Source organism: Lynx canadensis, chromosome D4 (genome assembly GCF_007474595.2).
Source record: "Lynx canadensis isolate LIC74 chromosome D4, mLynCan4.pri.v2, whole genome shotgun sequence".
NCBI lineage: Eukaryota > Metazoa > Chordata > Mammalia > Carnivora > Felidae > Lynx > Lynx canadensis.
In genome coordinates this window covers 88183593-88200877 of record NC_044315.2, presented here as the reverse complement: position 1 = coordinate 88200877, position 17285 = coordinate 88183593, and the positions used below count along the sequence as shown (strand labels likewise).

General features: G+C 50.5%; 1 protein-coding gene across 1 annotated transcript in view; it reads right to left on the bottom strand.

Annotated features, from left to right (window-relative positions):
* GPR107 (G protein-coupled receptor 107) overlaps window positions 1–17285 on the bottom strand; it is a 66048-nt gene that overhangs the window by 24851 nt on the left and 23912 nt on the right. The window contains exons 5-12 of the mRNA XM_030292904.1: window positions 16925–17064; window positions 14217–14254; window positions 12718–12774; window positions 9295–9405; window positions 8850–8983; window positions 4771–4846; window positions 2701–2774; window positions 2223–2340 (exon numbers count right to left, since the gene is read on the bottom strand). Of these exons, the coding sequence (XP_030148764.1) occupies window positions 2223–2340; window positions 2701–2774; window positions 4771–4846; window positions 8850–8983; window positions 9295–9405; window positions 12718–12774; window positions 14217–14254; window positions 16925–17064 (748 nt within the window). The remainder of the gene's footprint in view (window positions 1–2222; window positions 2341–2700; window positions 2775–4770; window positions 4847–8849; window positions 8984–9294; window positions 9406–12717; window positions 12775–14216; window positions 14255–16924; window positions 17065–17285) is intronic.

The window sequence follows — 17285 nt, the reverse complement described above, 5'->3', positions numbered from 1 at the left end:
AAGCGTCCGACTTCAGCCAGGTCACGATCTCGCGGTCCGTGAGTTCGAGCCCCGCGTCGGGCTCTGGGCTGACGGCTCAGAGCCTGGAGCCTGTTTCCGATTCTGTGTCTCCCTCTCTCTCTGCCCCTCCCCCGTTCATGCTCTGTCTCTCTCTGTCCCAAAAATAAATAAACGTTGAAAAAAAAAAATTTAAAAAAAAAAAAGAAGTAACCCCACCCAGGTCCCCTCCACATGGGACATGGCTCAGTTCTTCCCCCTGAGGTGCACCTGCGACCGCGTGCCGCTCCACTTGGCCCTGGGGGTCCAGTCCCGGCACGAGTGTGCTGCGAGAGGCCCCAGGGCCTGGCTACACTGGGACGGCAGGCAGTACTCTGCAGAACCTAGGAGATGCTCTCTGGGAGATTTCCGGTAGGTGTGGATGCATAGATCACAAGTCCTCTGTCCCAAACACTGTGTTCGCCTGCTGTAAAGGTCACCCTGCACACTTTGACAAAGAGTGCAAAATCTGTCACGCCGCTATTCGGGACATCTCAAAGTAAGGTTTTCCTATCTAGGAGCTTTCAGTGACATGATCGCAGAAACCACACTTTACTTGGTATGAATGCAAAAATTACTCTGCAATTCGGGCCTTCCTCTATCCTGCGCGCCTGCATGTGGGACTCCACCTCTGAAGACAGACTGGAAACAAAGGCTTTCTCACCTTAAATCCCTAACTCCCCTCCGTCCTCAGCTGACACTCTTGACACACGACAGAACGTTCCCTGGTGTGGCACGAAATGCCAAAAATGTCCTTCAAGGTCTGTGCGTACGTTTTGTGCACCTCTCCCTTCTCACTCCGAGCTGTGCACCGGCTCCCCGTGGCCACGAAGAAATAGTTTTAGCTTTCCGGCTGCCGTTCAAAGCCTTCCCAGGCTGGCCTCTGTGCTTATCGATGCCTAACTTCCCTATATTCAATTCTTTAAATGCCGTTTCCTCAGAAGGGCCGGCCATGTAACCTTGTGTTCAGCTCCCTTGGGGGTGCGAAAGCCAGAAGGCCGCGCCCCATCACATCCCAGCTTGGGTGGGGTGAGGATACAAGATTCGCCTGGAGGGATGGAGTCTGGGGGGGAAACTGGGGAGGGGGGCATTTGCGGCACTTGGGGGAAAAGGCCCCAGGCCCTCCCTCACGAGCTCAGACGCTCTGGCAGGCCGTAGAACTTGGCCCGGGGCCGGCGAGTGGCCCTGGGAGCTCCACAGCCGAGACCCACACAGATCCTCAGCCTCTCTGTTCACTCGGCAACAGGACCACCCGCGTCCACTGCTCCTCTTCCGCCGGCCACAGGTCCTTCCTTAAATGTCTAGGCAAGGCCCTTCTCTACCTTGCAGCCTTCCAGATCGTTCCGATTCGGGTGATGAGTCTCTCCTGGGCAATCTACAGCAACTGGTCTGCACCATTCATCTGGCGCTAACACAGGTCCCGCGTCATCAACGTGGAGGTGGCTCTGGGGCAAATGCTGCCAGAGCACCAGTCGCCAGGGGGAGGAGGCGGACCTGGGGGCCCAGGGAGGTGCCCGCCCTCCCCTCGCCCGCCACACCCACACTGTGCTCCCCAGGGAGGGCGGCCGAGAACAGTGTCACCAAACCCACGCTCCTCGGTCGAGCAGAGCAGTCCTGCACCCCTGCCAGGCCCTCTCCGCTTCTCGCGAGTTCTCCCAGCCCAGTGTCTGCCTCCAATAAGACTGTTACGCAGGCGACAAGGTTCCTGTCCCCAGGGGCTCACGACCGGGGAAGGCTGGCCTCAGCCCAGGGTCCTGAGCCAGGAAGGGCTTGATGAACAGCTGTCCTGAGGCCCGCTTAGTATTCTACCTTGTGAAGCCTCGCCGGTGTCGTTCGCGGTTTTAAAATCAACTGTTAATAAAATCACTGCGTGCCTGGGCAAGGCTGAGAGGACCCTTCTGTCAGAGGGGAGCCTGGCGCAGGAAGGCAGGCGGAGCTTCCCGGACTTCCCAGCAGCTCCCTACTCGAGCACAGGCGTCCACACACCGCTCGCCAGCTGAGTGACGGCGGACAGCTCTCGGGGCAACGACCCGAGGCCCGGGTCGGCCAGACGGCAGAGGGAGAAGCCCCAGGGGCACGAGCTGCGGTTCTGGGTGAGCCGACGCCCTCTTCCCGGACAGGCCGGGAGCTGAGCCCTGAGAAGCGCCGGGACACCACCAGGACACGCGGGACTCGGGTCCCTTTACCTGCAACGGGATGACGATCATGAAGATCTTCTTGTCTTTGTCAGAGAGGATGTGCTTAATGAAAGCCCAGCCGGTGCCGATGAGCGCGATGGTGATGAACAGCAGTGCCCCCTTCAAACTGGAAAAGAAAGCATTTCAGATGCCAACGGTCTCTCCAGACCTTCTCAGCCGGTTCCGCCACACAGCTCGTTCGCGACTGCGTGCGAGTCTCGGAAAAGAGAGGCAGCCAACTTCAGGAAACGCCTCTTGAGTTCGCTGTGCACCCCATCCCCCCACGGAGGCAGCCCCCTCCCGGGAGCAGGCCAGCGGCCCCGGGCTGTCGTCTGCACAGCCACCCGCGTGCCACACACCCCTGGCGCGGCAGGAACCCAGAGAGGGCCGCCACGGGAGGGCAGGGCTCTTGCTCCCACGGCCTCCCCAACTTCTCCTGCGCATCATCTCACGCGACAAGGGTTCACGGGTCCCTCTGCGTACTTACAGGTGAGTGATGTAGTACACGACAGCCCAACCCTCGATCGGAAAGCCCTGGGAGGAGATGTAATGATAGTCGATCTGCAACCAGAGAAGTGTCTTTCAGAAAGGTCCACCTACCACGCGTCTTCGTGTGCACAGTGAAACAGGAAATGCCACCACAGGACCTCACGACGGGGGATGTCCCCTCCATCCCACGCCCTGATCCCTCACTTGTCTATCCACCATTAAGGATAGGAACGTCAGGAAGCATGAGAAACCAGCCACGAGGTTTCAACGCCAACACGCAGGCCAGGTCCCTCTTCTGGGGCAGGGGATTCACCGGGGGCAAATGGCTGCCTGTTCTGGTCTTTAAAATCTCCACAGTCCAAAGGCCACAGGTTTTTATGGGATCCCAGCTGAGAACTTCCTCTTGCCTACCCCAGGTGCTTATTCCATACGTCAGTCAGTCAGTCAGTCGGTCGGTCAGCAAAAAAAAGCCATGTGGAATTATCTAGGTTCAACTGTTTTTGTTTGGAAGAAATCTGTGAATTTAGAGCTACTTAAAGCCACCAATGTATGTTAGTTGAGGTGGCAAGTTTCAGAGATGCCTGGGGGGCTCAGTCGGTTCAGCAACGACTCTTGCTTTCAGCTCAGGTTACGATCTCCCAGGTTCGCGAGAATGAGCCCCGAGTCGGGCTCTGCACTGTTAGCAATTCTTGGGATTCTCCCTCTCTCTCTCTGCCCCCTTCCCAGCTGGCATGTGCCTGCTTTCTCTCTCTTAAAAATAAATGACATTAAAAAAAATTTTTTTTTTAACATTTTATTTATTTTTGAGACAGAGGGAGACAGAGCATGAATGGGGGAGGGTCAGAGAGAGAGGGAGACACAGAATCGGAAGCAGGCTCCGGGCTCTGAGCCGTCAGCCCAGAGCCTGATGCGGGGCTCGAATTCACGGACCGCGAGATCGTGACCTGAGCCGAAGTCGGACGTTTAACCGACTGAGCCACCCAGGCGCCCCCAAAATTTTTTTTTTTAAGTAAATAAAGTGGCAGGTTTCAGAAGCACACCCAAAATGCTTCCTGGCACAACTCACAAACGCTGACAGCAATTTCTTCATTCTATCACAAATGGCTACTTAGATACTAAAGTGACTCAAGGATCCTGCCATTCATCATCTAGAAGGTTCCAGAAAGAATTTTTTAAATTTAACATTTACTTTTGAGAGAGACAGGGAGAGAGAGAGACAGAGCACGAGCGGGAGAGGGGCAGAGAGCGAGGGAGACACAGAATCCCAAGCAGGCTCCAGGCTGTGAGCTGTCAGCACAGAGTCCAACGCGGGGCTCAAACTCACGAACCATGAGATCATGACCTGAGCTGAAGGCAGACGCTTCGCCGGCTGAGCCCCCCAGGCGCCCCAGAAAGAGTCTTTTAACTCAGATCCAAATGGGAAATTATCCAAACGACTGTCATTTCTAGAGACTGTAAGTGGACACATCGCGCCGCCTACGACAACCCTTGTACTTGCAGGAGAGCGCATGTGTGGATGCCGTCGCCCTCAGAGGCGCAGCCGCAGGAGCCTCAGGGGCCCGGAAACCCGGCAGGCTGTGGCACTCGTCCCCCGGGCAGGCTCACTTCAGCTCGCACCTGGACTAACTAGGCAAAGTGCGAGCTCGATTCACACGCCTCAGTATTTAGGGCATCACTTCCCCCGAAGAAGTATGCTAACACCGGGCTTCAAATCAAATGGGAACATGGAAAGATGTTTAGAAAAGTAAAATCGCGGAAACAATTCAGCAGGTGGCACTCTAATCCCAAGAAAGGACTTAAAAAAAAAGGGGGGGGGGGAATAAAAGCAAGGAAGCAAGGAAGCGTTCCAGGAAAACTCTGGGAACGTAGGCAGTATTAGAAGAGGTCTCGGGCCAGGTCAGGGAGGGTGTAATGACTCATCCCTGTGATGGTCCCTCCTGTACCAAAGGAGGCTCCGTGACAAAAGGACTTCTTTAATCTACTGTTTCCCCCCTTCCTTCCAACTCATTTTTCCTGATTAGAGGCACAGCACATCATTTCATAAATGACCCGAAATATTAATACATACCGCGTGGAACACCAGGGAAAGAGACTTGGTGAAAGGAAGGGCTGCCATCAACCAGTGAATTTTAAATACGTCATTCCTATAAAAACAGAAAAGAAAGAATTAAAAGACAGTCATCAGATACATTTACAAGGAAGCAGTAAATACAACCTAAGCAAACCAGAAACACGAAGCCTTTTTTGAGACCTAGTTTCCACCAGCAGAAACAGACCCGACGGAGCCCCAGAGTCGCCTCTCGCGCACAAGTCTGTGCCGTGACCGCAGCAGCATCAGGCACCAAGGCCACAGGTCTCTGTTGTGACTGCAGCAGCGTCAGGCACTGAAGCGAGACAGGACGAGTTCCAGGTCCCGAGAAGATGGAAATCCACACAGCTGGCCAGCCTCGTGCCCAGAAACCACCCTGGAAAGGCCACAGAGGTGAGAACGAGGTGGCGGGATCTACGGAACTGGCGAGAGCTCCCCCTGGGAGAGCAGAAGGGGCGCGGGCGCAGCTGTAGGGGCGGGCTGCGGCCCGGCCCGGAGGGGCGCAGGGCGGAAGGGAGAGCCCCGGGGTGGTGCCCCGTCCCCTCGCCCTCAGGGCTGGGACCGGCCAGTGGGGAGAAGCGCCCACTCCCACCACCAGGCCTACACAGGTACTCGCCCACCTTCGGGCTGCCAGCCATTCAATTCCTCCACCCTTTCCGACCTCACCCTAGGAACTAACCTAATGGGACACAAGACGCCTCTGGAGACAGATTTAAAACTATGAAAGTACATTGAGACTTGAATAAGAGCTACGGAGGAAAGTCACACTCTCAGACATCAAGACATTCTGCGAGGCCACAGCAGCAAAAAGTGTGGAAGGGGTACAGCGTCCGACAAATAAGCCAACAGAACCGAGAGCTTGGAAATGGATTCCTGCGTGTATGGAGGCTTGGCCTACGACAGACGAGGGGCAGCCAACCGGCTGGAGAAGGATGGACCATTTAATAACTGGCATGGGGAAAATCCGCTCAATCCTGTGTGTGCGTGTGCGTGTGTGTGTGCAGCTGTGTCCCCACTTCACATTTACATAAAGAAGGACTCCAGATGGATTTCAGTGCCAAACATAACTTACATCTAGGAAAAGGCTTCTTCCGAGAAGCCCCGCCCAAGATTAGATAGCTTTGACTCTGTTAATATGAAAGACTTCCGTTCAACAACAAATACCACAGGTGAGTTTAACAGACTGGGGGAAGAAATTTGCCATGTCTGGGACAAAGGATCGATGTCCAAATTATGCAAGAAACTCATGTAAAGCGACAAGAAAATGACAGGAAACCCAAAGAAAATGTGCAAAGCATAGAGACGGTCACAAGGAGGGGAACCCAGATGGTTAACAAGACCCCCGGAAGGAGATTTCACGTCACTAGTGGTCAGAGAAATGCAAAATAGAATGAAGCACCAGTTTATACCCAAAAATAAGATGCCAGCGGTGTCTGGGGAAACAGGAACCCTTTGCACCCCTGGCAGGAGTAGAAGCTGGTACGGGCCACCTGGTGGCGGGCGCTTAATGAAATTAAGGAAGACTTTACCCCCTGCCCAGTGCACCTCTTTCTGGGAGCGCACCTCAGAGGCTGCACGGAGCCATAAGGGGACAGGCCAGGGAGGGGGTGGGAGGTCACGACAACACGGTTGGGGGGACCGGGGCGGGGGGGAGGCCGCGGGAGGGGTCCCTCACCAAAGCGATGGGTGAGTAAAACGTTGGGATGCGCACTATGGGGTAGCCAAAAATGAATGAACCGGATGGACACACGGCAGTGTGACTAGGCCTTGACCCAGCTACTACTGTGTGACAAACGGCACGAACAGCAATCTAGAGCTGGCATGGTTTACGAAAGTCACAAACATACGCAGGAACAGTAAACACACCCACGCCCAACAACACACATCACGTGCACCGGAGCAGCTGGGAAGGACCGAGAGAGGGGTCGGGGGTCGAGACGAAGGGGAAATGAAGAACAGGGGCCTGGCACAGACCGATAGGGAGGGTGTGTCACAAACTGACGCACGCTCCCTTTCCGGCCGATTTCCCCCTGGTCCTTTCCCTTCCGACGCCTACCTACTCCAAGGTCAAAAAGGAAGTCAAGGCCAGACGAGTCTGCCACTCCAGAGTGGCGACGACATCTACGCAGAGCGCAGAACCGCCCGCTGCCGAGACGGCTCGCTCACACACCCTGGCCCCCTCAACCTGCAATCCTGCTCGAAGCGCCAGCGGCCGGGGAGGTGATGACACGGGAGGGAGAAGAGGCTCGAAAGAGAGCCCCAGTAACTTGGCTCGAACACGGGTTCTAGCCTGCCAACCTTCACCCCTCTCGGCCCCCAGTAACCTCTGCTGAAGATGGGGCATCGCCCACCTCCAGGAGGTGGAAGGTGAGCGGACAGAGATCGCGTCCAGCGCTGGACTGGGCGGGGAGCAGGCACTGGAAAGCGAGCGGCTGTCTGTCCTCCCCTTCCACGCGAAGTGCCGTGCACTACACACGTGCTGCGTGCAGCAGGTGCGCCTCTTCTGGCCACAGAGTTAAAACTCACCGTCATCTCCTGTAAGCGGACCAGCGAGAGGGACGGTCTCCTCGCTAAATAAACAGAAACTGAAATACGCCTGAGCACCTGTCTGCTCAGGTATTTCGTATGCACCTCGCATTTGCATAGTGCCCTGATTTGCAAAGTCCTCTGGCGCACAGGATTTGGGGGGAAGGCGGGGAATCACACAACACACCTAAGGTTCTAAGACACTCAGAGGAAGGCAGGGCAATGACCCCGCCCCAGTTTTGTGGCCCAGGGAGTGAAGCGAGACACAGAGGTGGGAGCGGTCCGTGTTTACACCTGGAATTGGGTCTCTGAGTCCCAGTTCTGATTTTTCTAATAAAGGAAGAATCAACACTTCACTGAAAAACCTTTTTATAGCCTGAATTGGTTAAGATTCTTGTTTTCTTATGAATGGCCACCTGACTGATTACCCCAAACACAACCATGCACGGTCCCTCACAAGTAGACGAGTGGCTCTTCCCATCAATCCAAATCTTAAAACAAACCGGAGCCTGCACTGCCCTGGCCTGAGCTCGCTACCCCAGCTGAGCATGTCTGCCAGAAGACAGGCCCCCGGGGACCGAAGAGGTCTCGATTTCTGCCCAACGCTCCACAGAAAGAGGGATTCCGTATGTGGGATGCCTAATGATCTTATGAATTTACATGACGCCACGTTACAGTGCCATATGCGTATACCGTCCTTTTCTTAGTTTACAGATCTTATGTAACAAATGCTCATACTGTTCTCTAACTGAAAAGTAGTATTTTATTCTGTTTTTTGGGGGAAGGGAGACAGAATTAAACGCTGGTCCCACACACACGTGCAGCGGCTCCCTTCAAGAACCGAGTACAGGCAGATAAAGCCTTCGGGTTTCAGAAGAGAGGCCAAGGGCCGGGCAGGTGGGCTTTGAAGTTTTTCCTCCAGTGACAAGTCTCTGGAAGCCAACACCTCTGCCCGGTAGACGGGCAGTATCGAGCACCGGGCAGTAATGCTACGCTCTCAGCCAGGCTGTGGCTCCCTGCCACTCTCCTCCTCCTCATGAACAAACAGCCCCTGAATCATCAAAATACTTGGATCTGCTGTTTAAACAAAGCAAAGAGGGAGGGGGGCGCCTGGGTGGCTCAGTCAGTTCGGTGTCCCATTTCGGCTCAGAACATCAGATCACGGTTTGTGGGTTTGAGCCCCACGTCGGGCTCTGTGCCGACAGCTCAGAACCTGGAGCCTGCTTCAGATTCTGTGTCTCCCTCTCTCTCTTCCCGTCCCCTGCTCATGCTCTGTCTCTCTCAAAAATAAATAAAAATGTTAAACACAAATCTTAAACATAAAGAAATAAACAAAGCAAAGGGAAGAAAACACCACGGCATGCCAAGCCCCTCCACACACTGCAAAGTCTCCCTGTTTCAGGGAAGATGCCCTTTGAAGAGGGCAGGGTTGCTAGAGCCAATGCCCCCCAGGCACAGAAGCCAGCACAAGGTGAAATTATACACATCTCAACATACTCTAAGCTGGATGGCTCAAGGAAGTAACAATTTACCGTCGTTTTCGAAGGATGTGAATCCAGATGGTCCCAGAAAGGAAAAAGAAAAAGGCCATAGAGATGTATAATTTAGGGAGAGGGATCTCTCCTGCCGAGAGGTAGCTGTCAGGGTTCTTCTCTGTGATCTCAATCTGCAACGAACGTGAGATTAATTTTTTCTTTTTCAAGAACAGATCACCCCACAGCCAGCAGTCTGTCGCCTTAGCTGCTTCGCTCGGGCCGAAGAAAGTACCGGCAGATAGCCACACTCCTAACGCACAGCGTAAAGTGTAAAAACACCCCAAACTGCTTTGTATTTTCTAGCTTAGGAATCCTCTGCAGAGGTGAGATTCCGGCCATTTTTTTCTCCGACTCCGTTTTAAGGGTTGTTAAAACCCACTCTTACAAAGAAACAAATGCCTCACGTTTTACGGGGCTGACAAAATCCACGCGCAGTACTCACATCAAGGCTGAAGGAGAGCTCGTCACTAGACCGCAATTCGTTCCCGGAGCATTTGTGAAAATAAAGACTGTAGAGGCCTTCTTGGTCATCGGTGCTGATGTTAAAGAAAAACTGTAAGTGGAGAGGACAAAGATTTCAGAATGCCAGATCCCCGGCAACGTGTTTAAATCTTAGGAAGAAATCAGGGATGCTAAGGGCGGAAACAAATACAGACAGACGAATTACCTAACCGAATTCCCCCAGGGCAGAGACCAAACAGGTGTTTTCTTCCTCTGCGATACGGTCTCCGTCCAGGCGACAGGAAAGGGGACGGAAGTGGCTGGTGAGTACCCGCATGCCCACTACCTGGGGTCTACAGTCCACTCCTTACCACCCTGGTTTTGTCACAGACTCCCCAGCTGTGGGAGGTGTGGCTGGGGGCCGCAGGGATGACCTACGATGCAGGTACCTACTTTTCAGTCAACATGTCGCTTTGCTCTTTTAGATTAAAAATAAAAACAAAAACAAACAAAAAACTCCCGAAAAAGGAAGGAGGCCCGCCTGCTACTTGAAAAGGCAGAGGACCAACACTCCCTCGTTAAAATGTATACCTGTGATTTCAGACAACAGGGACACAGGCCGTATTTTCTACATTTGCACACTTTCCTGTTTCTTGCATGTTTCAGGTGTTCAAACGGAGTTTAACGTAAATCCAAAGACATTTTGTAGATAAGATTAGAAAATACGACTCCTTGGTCAAAAGCATTTTGCTACAAGCCTAAGTAAGATACGTTCTTGAGGGCTACACAGATGCACGATAAACCATAAGGAGAAGCGAGGAACTGACGGGGCTATAACATCTCTCATAACAGTTGGGAAGGGATGTGAAGGTCACACGGGGTTTCTGGGGTGCTGGCACTGTTCTATTTCTGGCCCCCGCTGATGGTTACAAAGGTCCACTTAGACAGGATAGGGAAAAAAAACAGGTATCTGACGAGAAGACGGAAATAAAGAGACCGAAGGTATTCAAGCTGGAATTATTCCTTTGTTAAATCATCTCCCAAGCTCAGCTGTCAACGTCAGAGCATATGTCTTAGTCCACGCAGGGCAGCCAGAAAACTCTTAACGTCTTGGTAACTTTTAGTTCCAAAAGTAAGATGCCCGTGAAGATTCTAAGAAATAGAAATTTCTAAAAAAGTCAGCAGAAATATCATGGCCGATCCCAGGAGGCACCTGACCGGCAAACAAAATCAAACACAAATATATATTCTAGAGTAGGAATAAGGCCTAACGGTCCCCTTCCTCCTTTAGGCAGATAAGCTATCATCCCTGCTCCGTGGATGGGGTAGAAAGGCTCACAGTGACTGCCTTGTCCAAAATTAGCGAACAGCAAGGCAAGGGGTCATGTACCGACTTCTTTACGAGGAGAAGGGAAGCCAGAGAGAAGGCAGACTGGCCATCCACTGCCTGTCGCATGCACCCCGAGAACCCTGCAAACTGTTTATCTCAACGTTCTTAACCATCACACAAGCTGCTTCCCCACGACACTCACCCTGACACAGAGCGTTAGTAAGTGACAAATGTGTAAATCCCACCACGTTTTCTTTCCTTGGTGACTTTTAAAAAAACGGTTTAGAGAAATTTCAAAAAGCTTACTGTATTAGCAAGCATTTTAAAATGAGAGAAGGAAAAAAGGAAAGTACCTTTTGTATTTTCTTAAGGAGGCAGTGAACAAAGTGGTTAAACACATGGGCCTTGGAGTCAGACAAACTTGGGTTTGAATCCTCCCCTTGGACAAGTTACTTAACCTCTCTGAGCCTCAGTCTCCTCATCTGTAAAAGGGGAATGATAACAGTGCCTACCTCACAGAGGTGCTGGAAGGATGAACTGGGGTAAGGACAACGTGTAAGTACTCAGCGCAACGCCTGGCACCCAGTTACTCGGCTCCATGATTACTAATGGACACAGCCTATTATGGGAGGGCCCAAGGTTAGGGACTTTACATACATCAGTAATAAAACAGATTTAAAAAAACCTCTCCCTTATGGCTACCTTCTAACGGGAGCAACAGAACATCTGCATAATAAATAAGCAGAGTACACAGCAGGTTGGAAAAAGGAAAAGTGCGAAGGGGAAGCCTGCAGGGACAGGGGAAGGAAGGGAGCTGCATTTAAAACAGGGCGAACGGAGGAAGCTTTGACGAGATGATGATATTCGAGCAAAGGCTTGAAAGAGGAAGAAATTAATCATGTGGATTCTGAAGGACAAGCATTCCCACTAGGGGGCACAGCCACAGCAGAGGCTCAGGCCTGATCGGTTCTGGGAGGGAGCAGCAAGGTGGCTTCCGTGGCTGGAGCAGAAAATAGGAGCCGAGGTCAAAGACAAGACGGCAGCCAGACCACGTGGCCTTGCAGACCGGGAAGGGCTCGAGGCTTTTGCTCTGAGGCAGATGGGAAGCCGCCAAGGGTTCTGAGCAGACGAGCGTCCACAGGCTCTCAATTAGCTACTAAAACCTGGGGGTACTAAATTTAAAGAACATATAAAATTGTTTAGAGAGGCAAAATGATCTATGCTGAAAGAAATCAGGACAGTGGATGCAGGGATGGGGGGCGCTGAGGTGATAAAAATACCAGAAATCTCGATAGAGAGTGGGTTACATGGGAGCGTGCCTTTGCCAGAACTGATCAAATTGCGTGTGTAAGCCCTGTGCGTTTCACTCGAAGCAAATTAGACCTCAATTAATGAAAACTGCTTAGAAAAGAGAGCGATTCTTACAAATTCATGATAAAAGATTATTTGTATAGTGTTTCACAAAGCACTTTTATATCTTTAAAAATGATACTTACAAGAACTCTATGAGATAGGTTCCATCATGTTTCACTTTCAGATGATTGGAGAGCAAGATTCAGGAGTTAACTGAGTTGTCTGAGGTCACCACCTAGTAAGTGGGCACTGGACCCCATCCAAGGCTGTAAGGCTGCCACACGTGCTCTCGTGCACCGAACAGCGGGACCAGCTGGGCCGGTCACTCAAGGCCTAGGGGCCCCGGTGAATTCATCTCTCAAATCCTACCAGCATCGTCAATGATCACCACAGGTCTTCCTAGGTACAGAATTCTGTGCTTCTAGAACACTCTGAATAGGGGGCAGCACGGGATTAAAGAGGCAGAGGTGTGGGGACAGCCGGGCAGACGTGGGCTGGAATCTGGACCCTGTCACTCACGCTGGACATTCACAAAGTGGCTCATTCTCAGAGACATGATCTGGTAAGCGGTGGGTAACCGTGTCCACCTTGTAGGTTTGCCAGGGAAAGAGCGACCGTGTTCGAGTGACCGATGTGTAGCATGCCTAAACTATCGTTCCTAAACTCAAACTTCCTTCACAAATTCACCCACTTACGCTGTAGGGATAAATCCTACGGAGATGACTCAAAGAGAATACATACCTGAAAAGAAACTGCCCCATCGCTGTTGTGAACAGAAAAGGATTTTTCTCCCGTGGCCTAAAAAACAAAAAACAAAACACAATCGCCTGTTTTAGGAGGACACTGGCAAAAAATGTATGCTCATAAAAATGGGAATGGAAAAACGAAACCAAAAACACATCCTTTAAAAAAAATCCTGAGTTGGCTGACCTTCAAAAGCTCTCTGAAAATAAAATTCACCATCCTTTCAAGAGGTCTGAGATCCCCTTTCCCAGAGAATGGGAATTCCTCCTCGCCTACTTCCTATTCCCTGCGGTCTCTTCTGCCTCCCCGATAACCCCCTATGCCCTGCCCCCGCCCTCCCGATCTCGCCCCCACCCCCACCCCGGAGCACATCTCTGCTCTTACGGCTTCAGCAAGACTACGGATGCCTGCCCAGGTCACACCCCGACACACCGCCTGGACGCCATTCCCGATTTCAAACCACCGGCCTACTGCCATCGGCGCAACCGACAAGTTCTCAGCAACGGAAAGGAAGGGACTCCGGATACAGCCAACAACATGGCCGAACTCAAAACGGTCACGCGGAGTCAAAGACGACAACCGGGGCGCGTGCTGCATAAGGCACTTCTACAAAGCTCTGCGTCACTGATCTGCAGAGGCGGATCGGTGGTTGCCGGGGTGGGAGGAGGAACCTGCAGGACCGTGAATGGGTGCACGGTCTCGATCGTGGTGGCAGGTTCACAGGTGGCCGCTTAGGGCGAAACTTTTCAAAGTGCGCACTTAACCGCATGACCATTACCCTTCAACGCATCGGTTCCGACGCAGCGCTGCCGTCTGGGTGCCCCCTCGCTGAAAATTCAAGATACCCCAAACCCAGACGTTGCCGATTTTTCCTTCTGCGATTTCTACCACCTCTTCGTCTAATGCAAACAGTAGAAGATAAACACCTCCCTCCCCTGCCTCGCCCCCAGCCCTTACTTCCCATCCCAAGGCTCTGCTCTGGTTGCAGACCCTCACGACGCTGTCAGGGCACCGTGTGTTTTCACAGCGGGCGCTCTTCCGGGTCCTCCTGATTCCACTCTCCCCCACTCCCAGGCTCCTCTGCACGTTACTTGCAGGGCAGCGTCTGCCCCAAACACCATCTGTATCAGTCTTTCCTGACCAAGAACTCATGAGAACTTCCTATTTTGGGTGCATCAATAAACACCCTCTATTGTCTGGACCTATATTATCTAAGATCCCCCTCTCTGCTCAAGGCACACCTTCTATTTCCCACAGGCCGGGGCCCGGCACCTGTCATGCTTATTCTTCCAGTGTAGTAACAGCTCTCCCGACAGAGAGCAACGCCCCGTGGAGTGGCACGCGCACCTATGTGTACCTGCTTGTGTATGTCTATACATTCATACCCACATTCGTATCCCCACATACAGTCACTTACATATACATACAGCCACACACATATACACACAGCTACAAATATACGCAGAAAAGCTGAGCAGTGGGTGGTCAGTTCTTACCTTGGAATCTACCGTGCTTCTTTTAGACTTTCCACCGTCTAGAAGCAGAAACATTTAAAAGATGTTACTGCAGGATTCAGCTCTTAGATATATTACAGATCACGTTATGAGGCTCTAGCTTGTCTAGTATCAAATAAATCAAACAAACAAGGTGAGGCCGTATGCTATCTTGTAGAATGCCAACTCCTCAGATTCTAAAACGATTCTTCAATTGCAGAAGCAGCAAACTGGAGCTTATAAATGCTCTCTTTTTAATTTTTTTTAAGGTTTATTTAGTGTTGAGAGACACAGAGAGCACGAGTAGGGGAGGAGGAGAGAGAGAGGGAGACACAGGATCCAAAGCAGGCTCCAGGCTCCGAGCTGTCAGCACAGAGCCCGACGCGGGGCTCGAACTCACAAACCGCGAGATCATGACCTGAGTGGAAGTCGGACGCTTAACCGACTGAGCCACCCAGGCGCCCCTTAAATGCTAACAAAGGATAACATTCAGTCCCAACAGGGAAACTCATCTCTGAATAATCTAGTGTATGTTATTGCCAGAGATGCCACACGGAGTGACCTTCCTCATTTTCTAAGTAATCACATTTAAAAACAAATCATTGTTTCAAAATATGTACACACGGGGCACTTGGGTGGCTCTTGATTTTGGCTTAGGTCACGATCTCATGGTTCCTGAGTTCCAGCCCCACATCGGGCTCTGTGCTGACAGCGTGGAGCCTGCTTGGGGATCTTCTCTCTCTCCCTCTCTCTCTCTGTCCCTCCCCTGTTTCTGCATGCACACACTCTCTCCCTCTCAAAATAAATAAACAACAACAAAATATGTGTGTGTGTGCGTATATATATACATACATATGTATATATACGTATGTATGTATACATATACATGTATATACGTATACATGCGTGTATATACATACGTATATATGTATATGTGTACATATACATGTATATATACACACACATATGTATATGTATATGTATACATATACACACACACATATACACACACACACACATATGTGTGTGTGTGTGTGTGTGTGTGTGTATGACATCTATTTACACATATGGAAAAATTCATAGCAAATAACAGTAGCATAATTGATGCTTTTTCCCGACAGCAGGGAGTGTTAAGATTGCTAATGGCTTCTTTCATGGAACAGAGAGGGCATCTGGGCCTTGTTTTTATTTAAGATATTTTCATGGGGAAGACAGGATCTCAACCTCGCTATAGGGAGAGTTTCAAAATAAAAGTAGGGAAAGGATACTTTCCGTGCAGCAAATGTGTACGTGAGCATGAGAAACCAGAACGAGGAGGAAATGGTACGCAGACACTAAACTGCACCATCACGCAAAGGTAACGTTTCTGTATGTCTTTTAATTGGGATTAGAGTTTTGACACACTGAGAAAAAAAAGTGTCAATAATAAAGAGTAAGTTCTCTTTAAGAACTAAACTATCAGATAAACCTGACAGTTAATAAAAGAGGCAATAAATATAAACTGGTTAATCAACATATGGAGGAAAAGTGCAACCTCAGTAGTTAAGAGTAAATACCCAAACAGGAGTCCTTTTTGCCTTTTACTTTGGGTCTAAAACAAACAAACACACACCAAAATCCCAGTCCTGGCTAGGACAAGGTGATGTGGGCACTATTCTTACATATTTTCCAAAAGGAGTATCAATTCATACAACTCATTTGGAAAGGAGCTGAAAATAGTACCAATATTCTCTCAGTACTCATATCCTTTGAACCGAATATTCCAGTTCAGGGAACCCATCCTAAAGAAAGTTCTAGAAATGACCAAAATTCTACAATAAAGAACCTCCAGTGCAGCAATATTTATAATAGCATGACAATGGAAATACGTCTCCTTAAGGGGAAAGCTTGAGCAAGTTACAGTATCCATATAATGGGATGGCTGGTAAGAATGAACTATCTTAAACTTGAGTGAACAGGGATGCTTAGGAAATTACAAACATGACTATGACTTTTAAACATCGGGGGCGCCTGGGTGGTTCAGTCGGTTAAGCCTCCGACTTTGGCTCAGGTCACAATCTCACGGTTCGTGGGTTCGAGTCCTGCATTGGGCTCTGTGCGACTGCTCAGAGCCTGGAGTCTGCTTCAGATTCTGTGTCTCCCTCTCTCTCTGGCCCTCCCCTGCTTGCACTCTGTCTCTCTCAAAAATGAATAAACATTAAAAGAATTTTTACAAGAAATAAAAATCAAATGTTCTAGACCCACCCAGGAAACAGCTCAGAAGAAAACAGAAATACAGGGGCACCTAAATGGCTCAGTCGGTTAAGCCTCTAACTTCAGCTCAGGTCATGATCTCACAGTTCCTGAGTTCGAACCCCGCAGTGGGCTCTGGGCTGGTGCATAGCCTGCTTGGGTTTTTCTCTCTCTCTGCCCCTTCCTCACTTGTGTAAGGGCTCTCTCTCACTCTCTCAAAAATAAACTTAAAAAAAAAAAAAAAAAAAAGAGAAGAAAAAGAAAACAGAAATACTAAAATTCTAACACAAGGTCAGAGAAATTACTGTTCTGTTTCTCCTTTCCCCCAGTTTCCACCTTTTTCTTTGAGGGTTATTTATTTTTGGACAACCTCCAAAATAAAATAATGCTGTGACTGTGTGTGGTTTTTACCTGGGGACAAAGAAGAATCTACGAAGCAGGGTGGTAAAGAAAATGCTGTTCTCCACCTTATAGTTTACCTTGTTTCTGCTGAGTCTGGTTGCCCGCTGGAACAGGGTCAACACCAGGCTCCTGGCTCTGGCCAAGGACTTTCTCATCCTTGCTGAAGATGATCTTTGGTAGCTGGGTACCAGCGTCTGGTGGAGATCTTACTCTCACCCTAAATTCAAATAAGAGAAAAGTAAACAAGTTCAAAGGAATGCTAGGGCCCTTTGAGTGCCCTGTGTTACACACTGTCCCGGGGTCTAAACCCATCATCTCAGGTAGGCCTTACGAGGTCCCTGACGTGGATTCTACTGTCTGCTTTGTACACCTGCTGAAATGGGGGCTCGGGGAGGTTAATAACTTGCCCAAGAGTGGTGAGGCCGGAAGCAGCCGGGC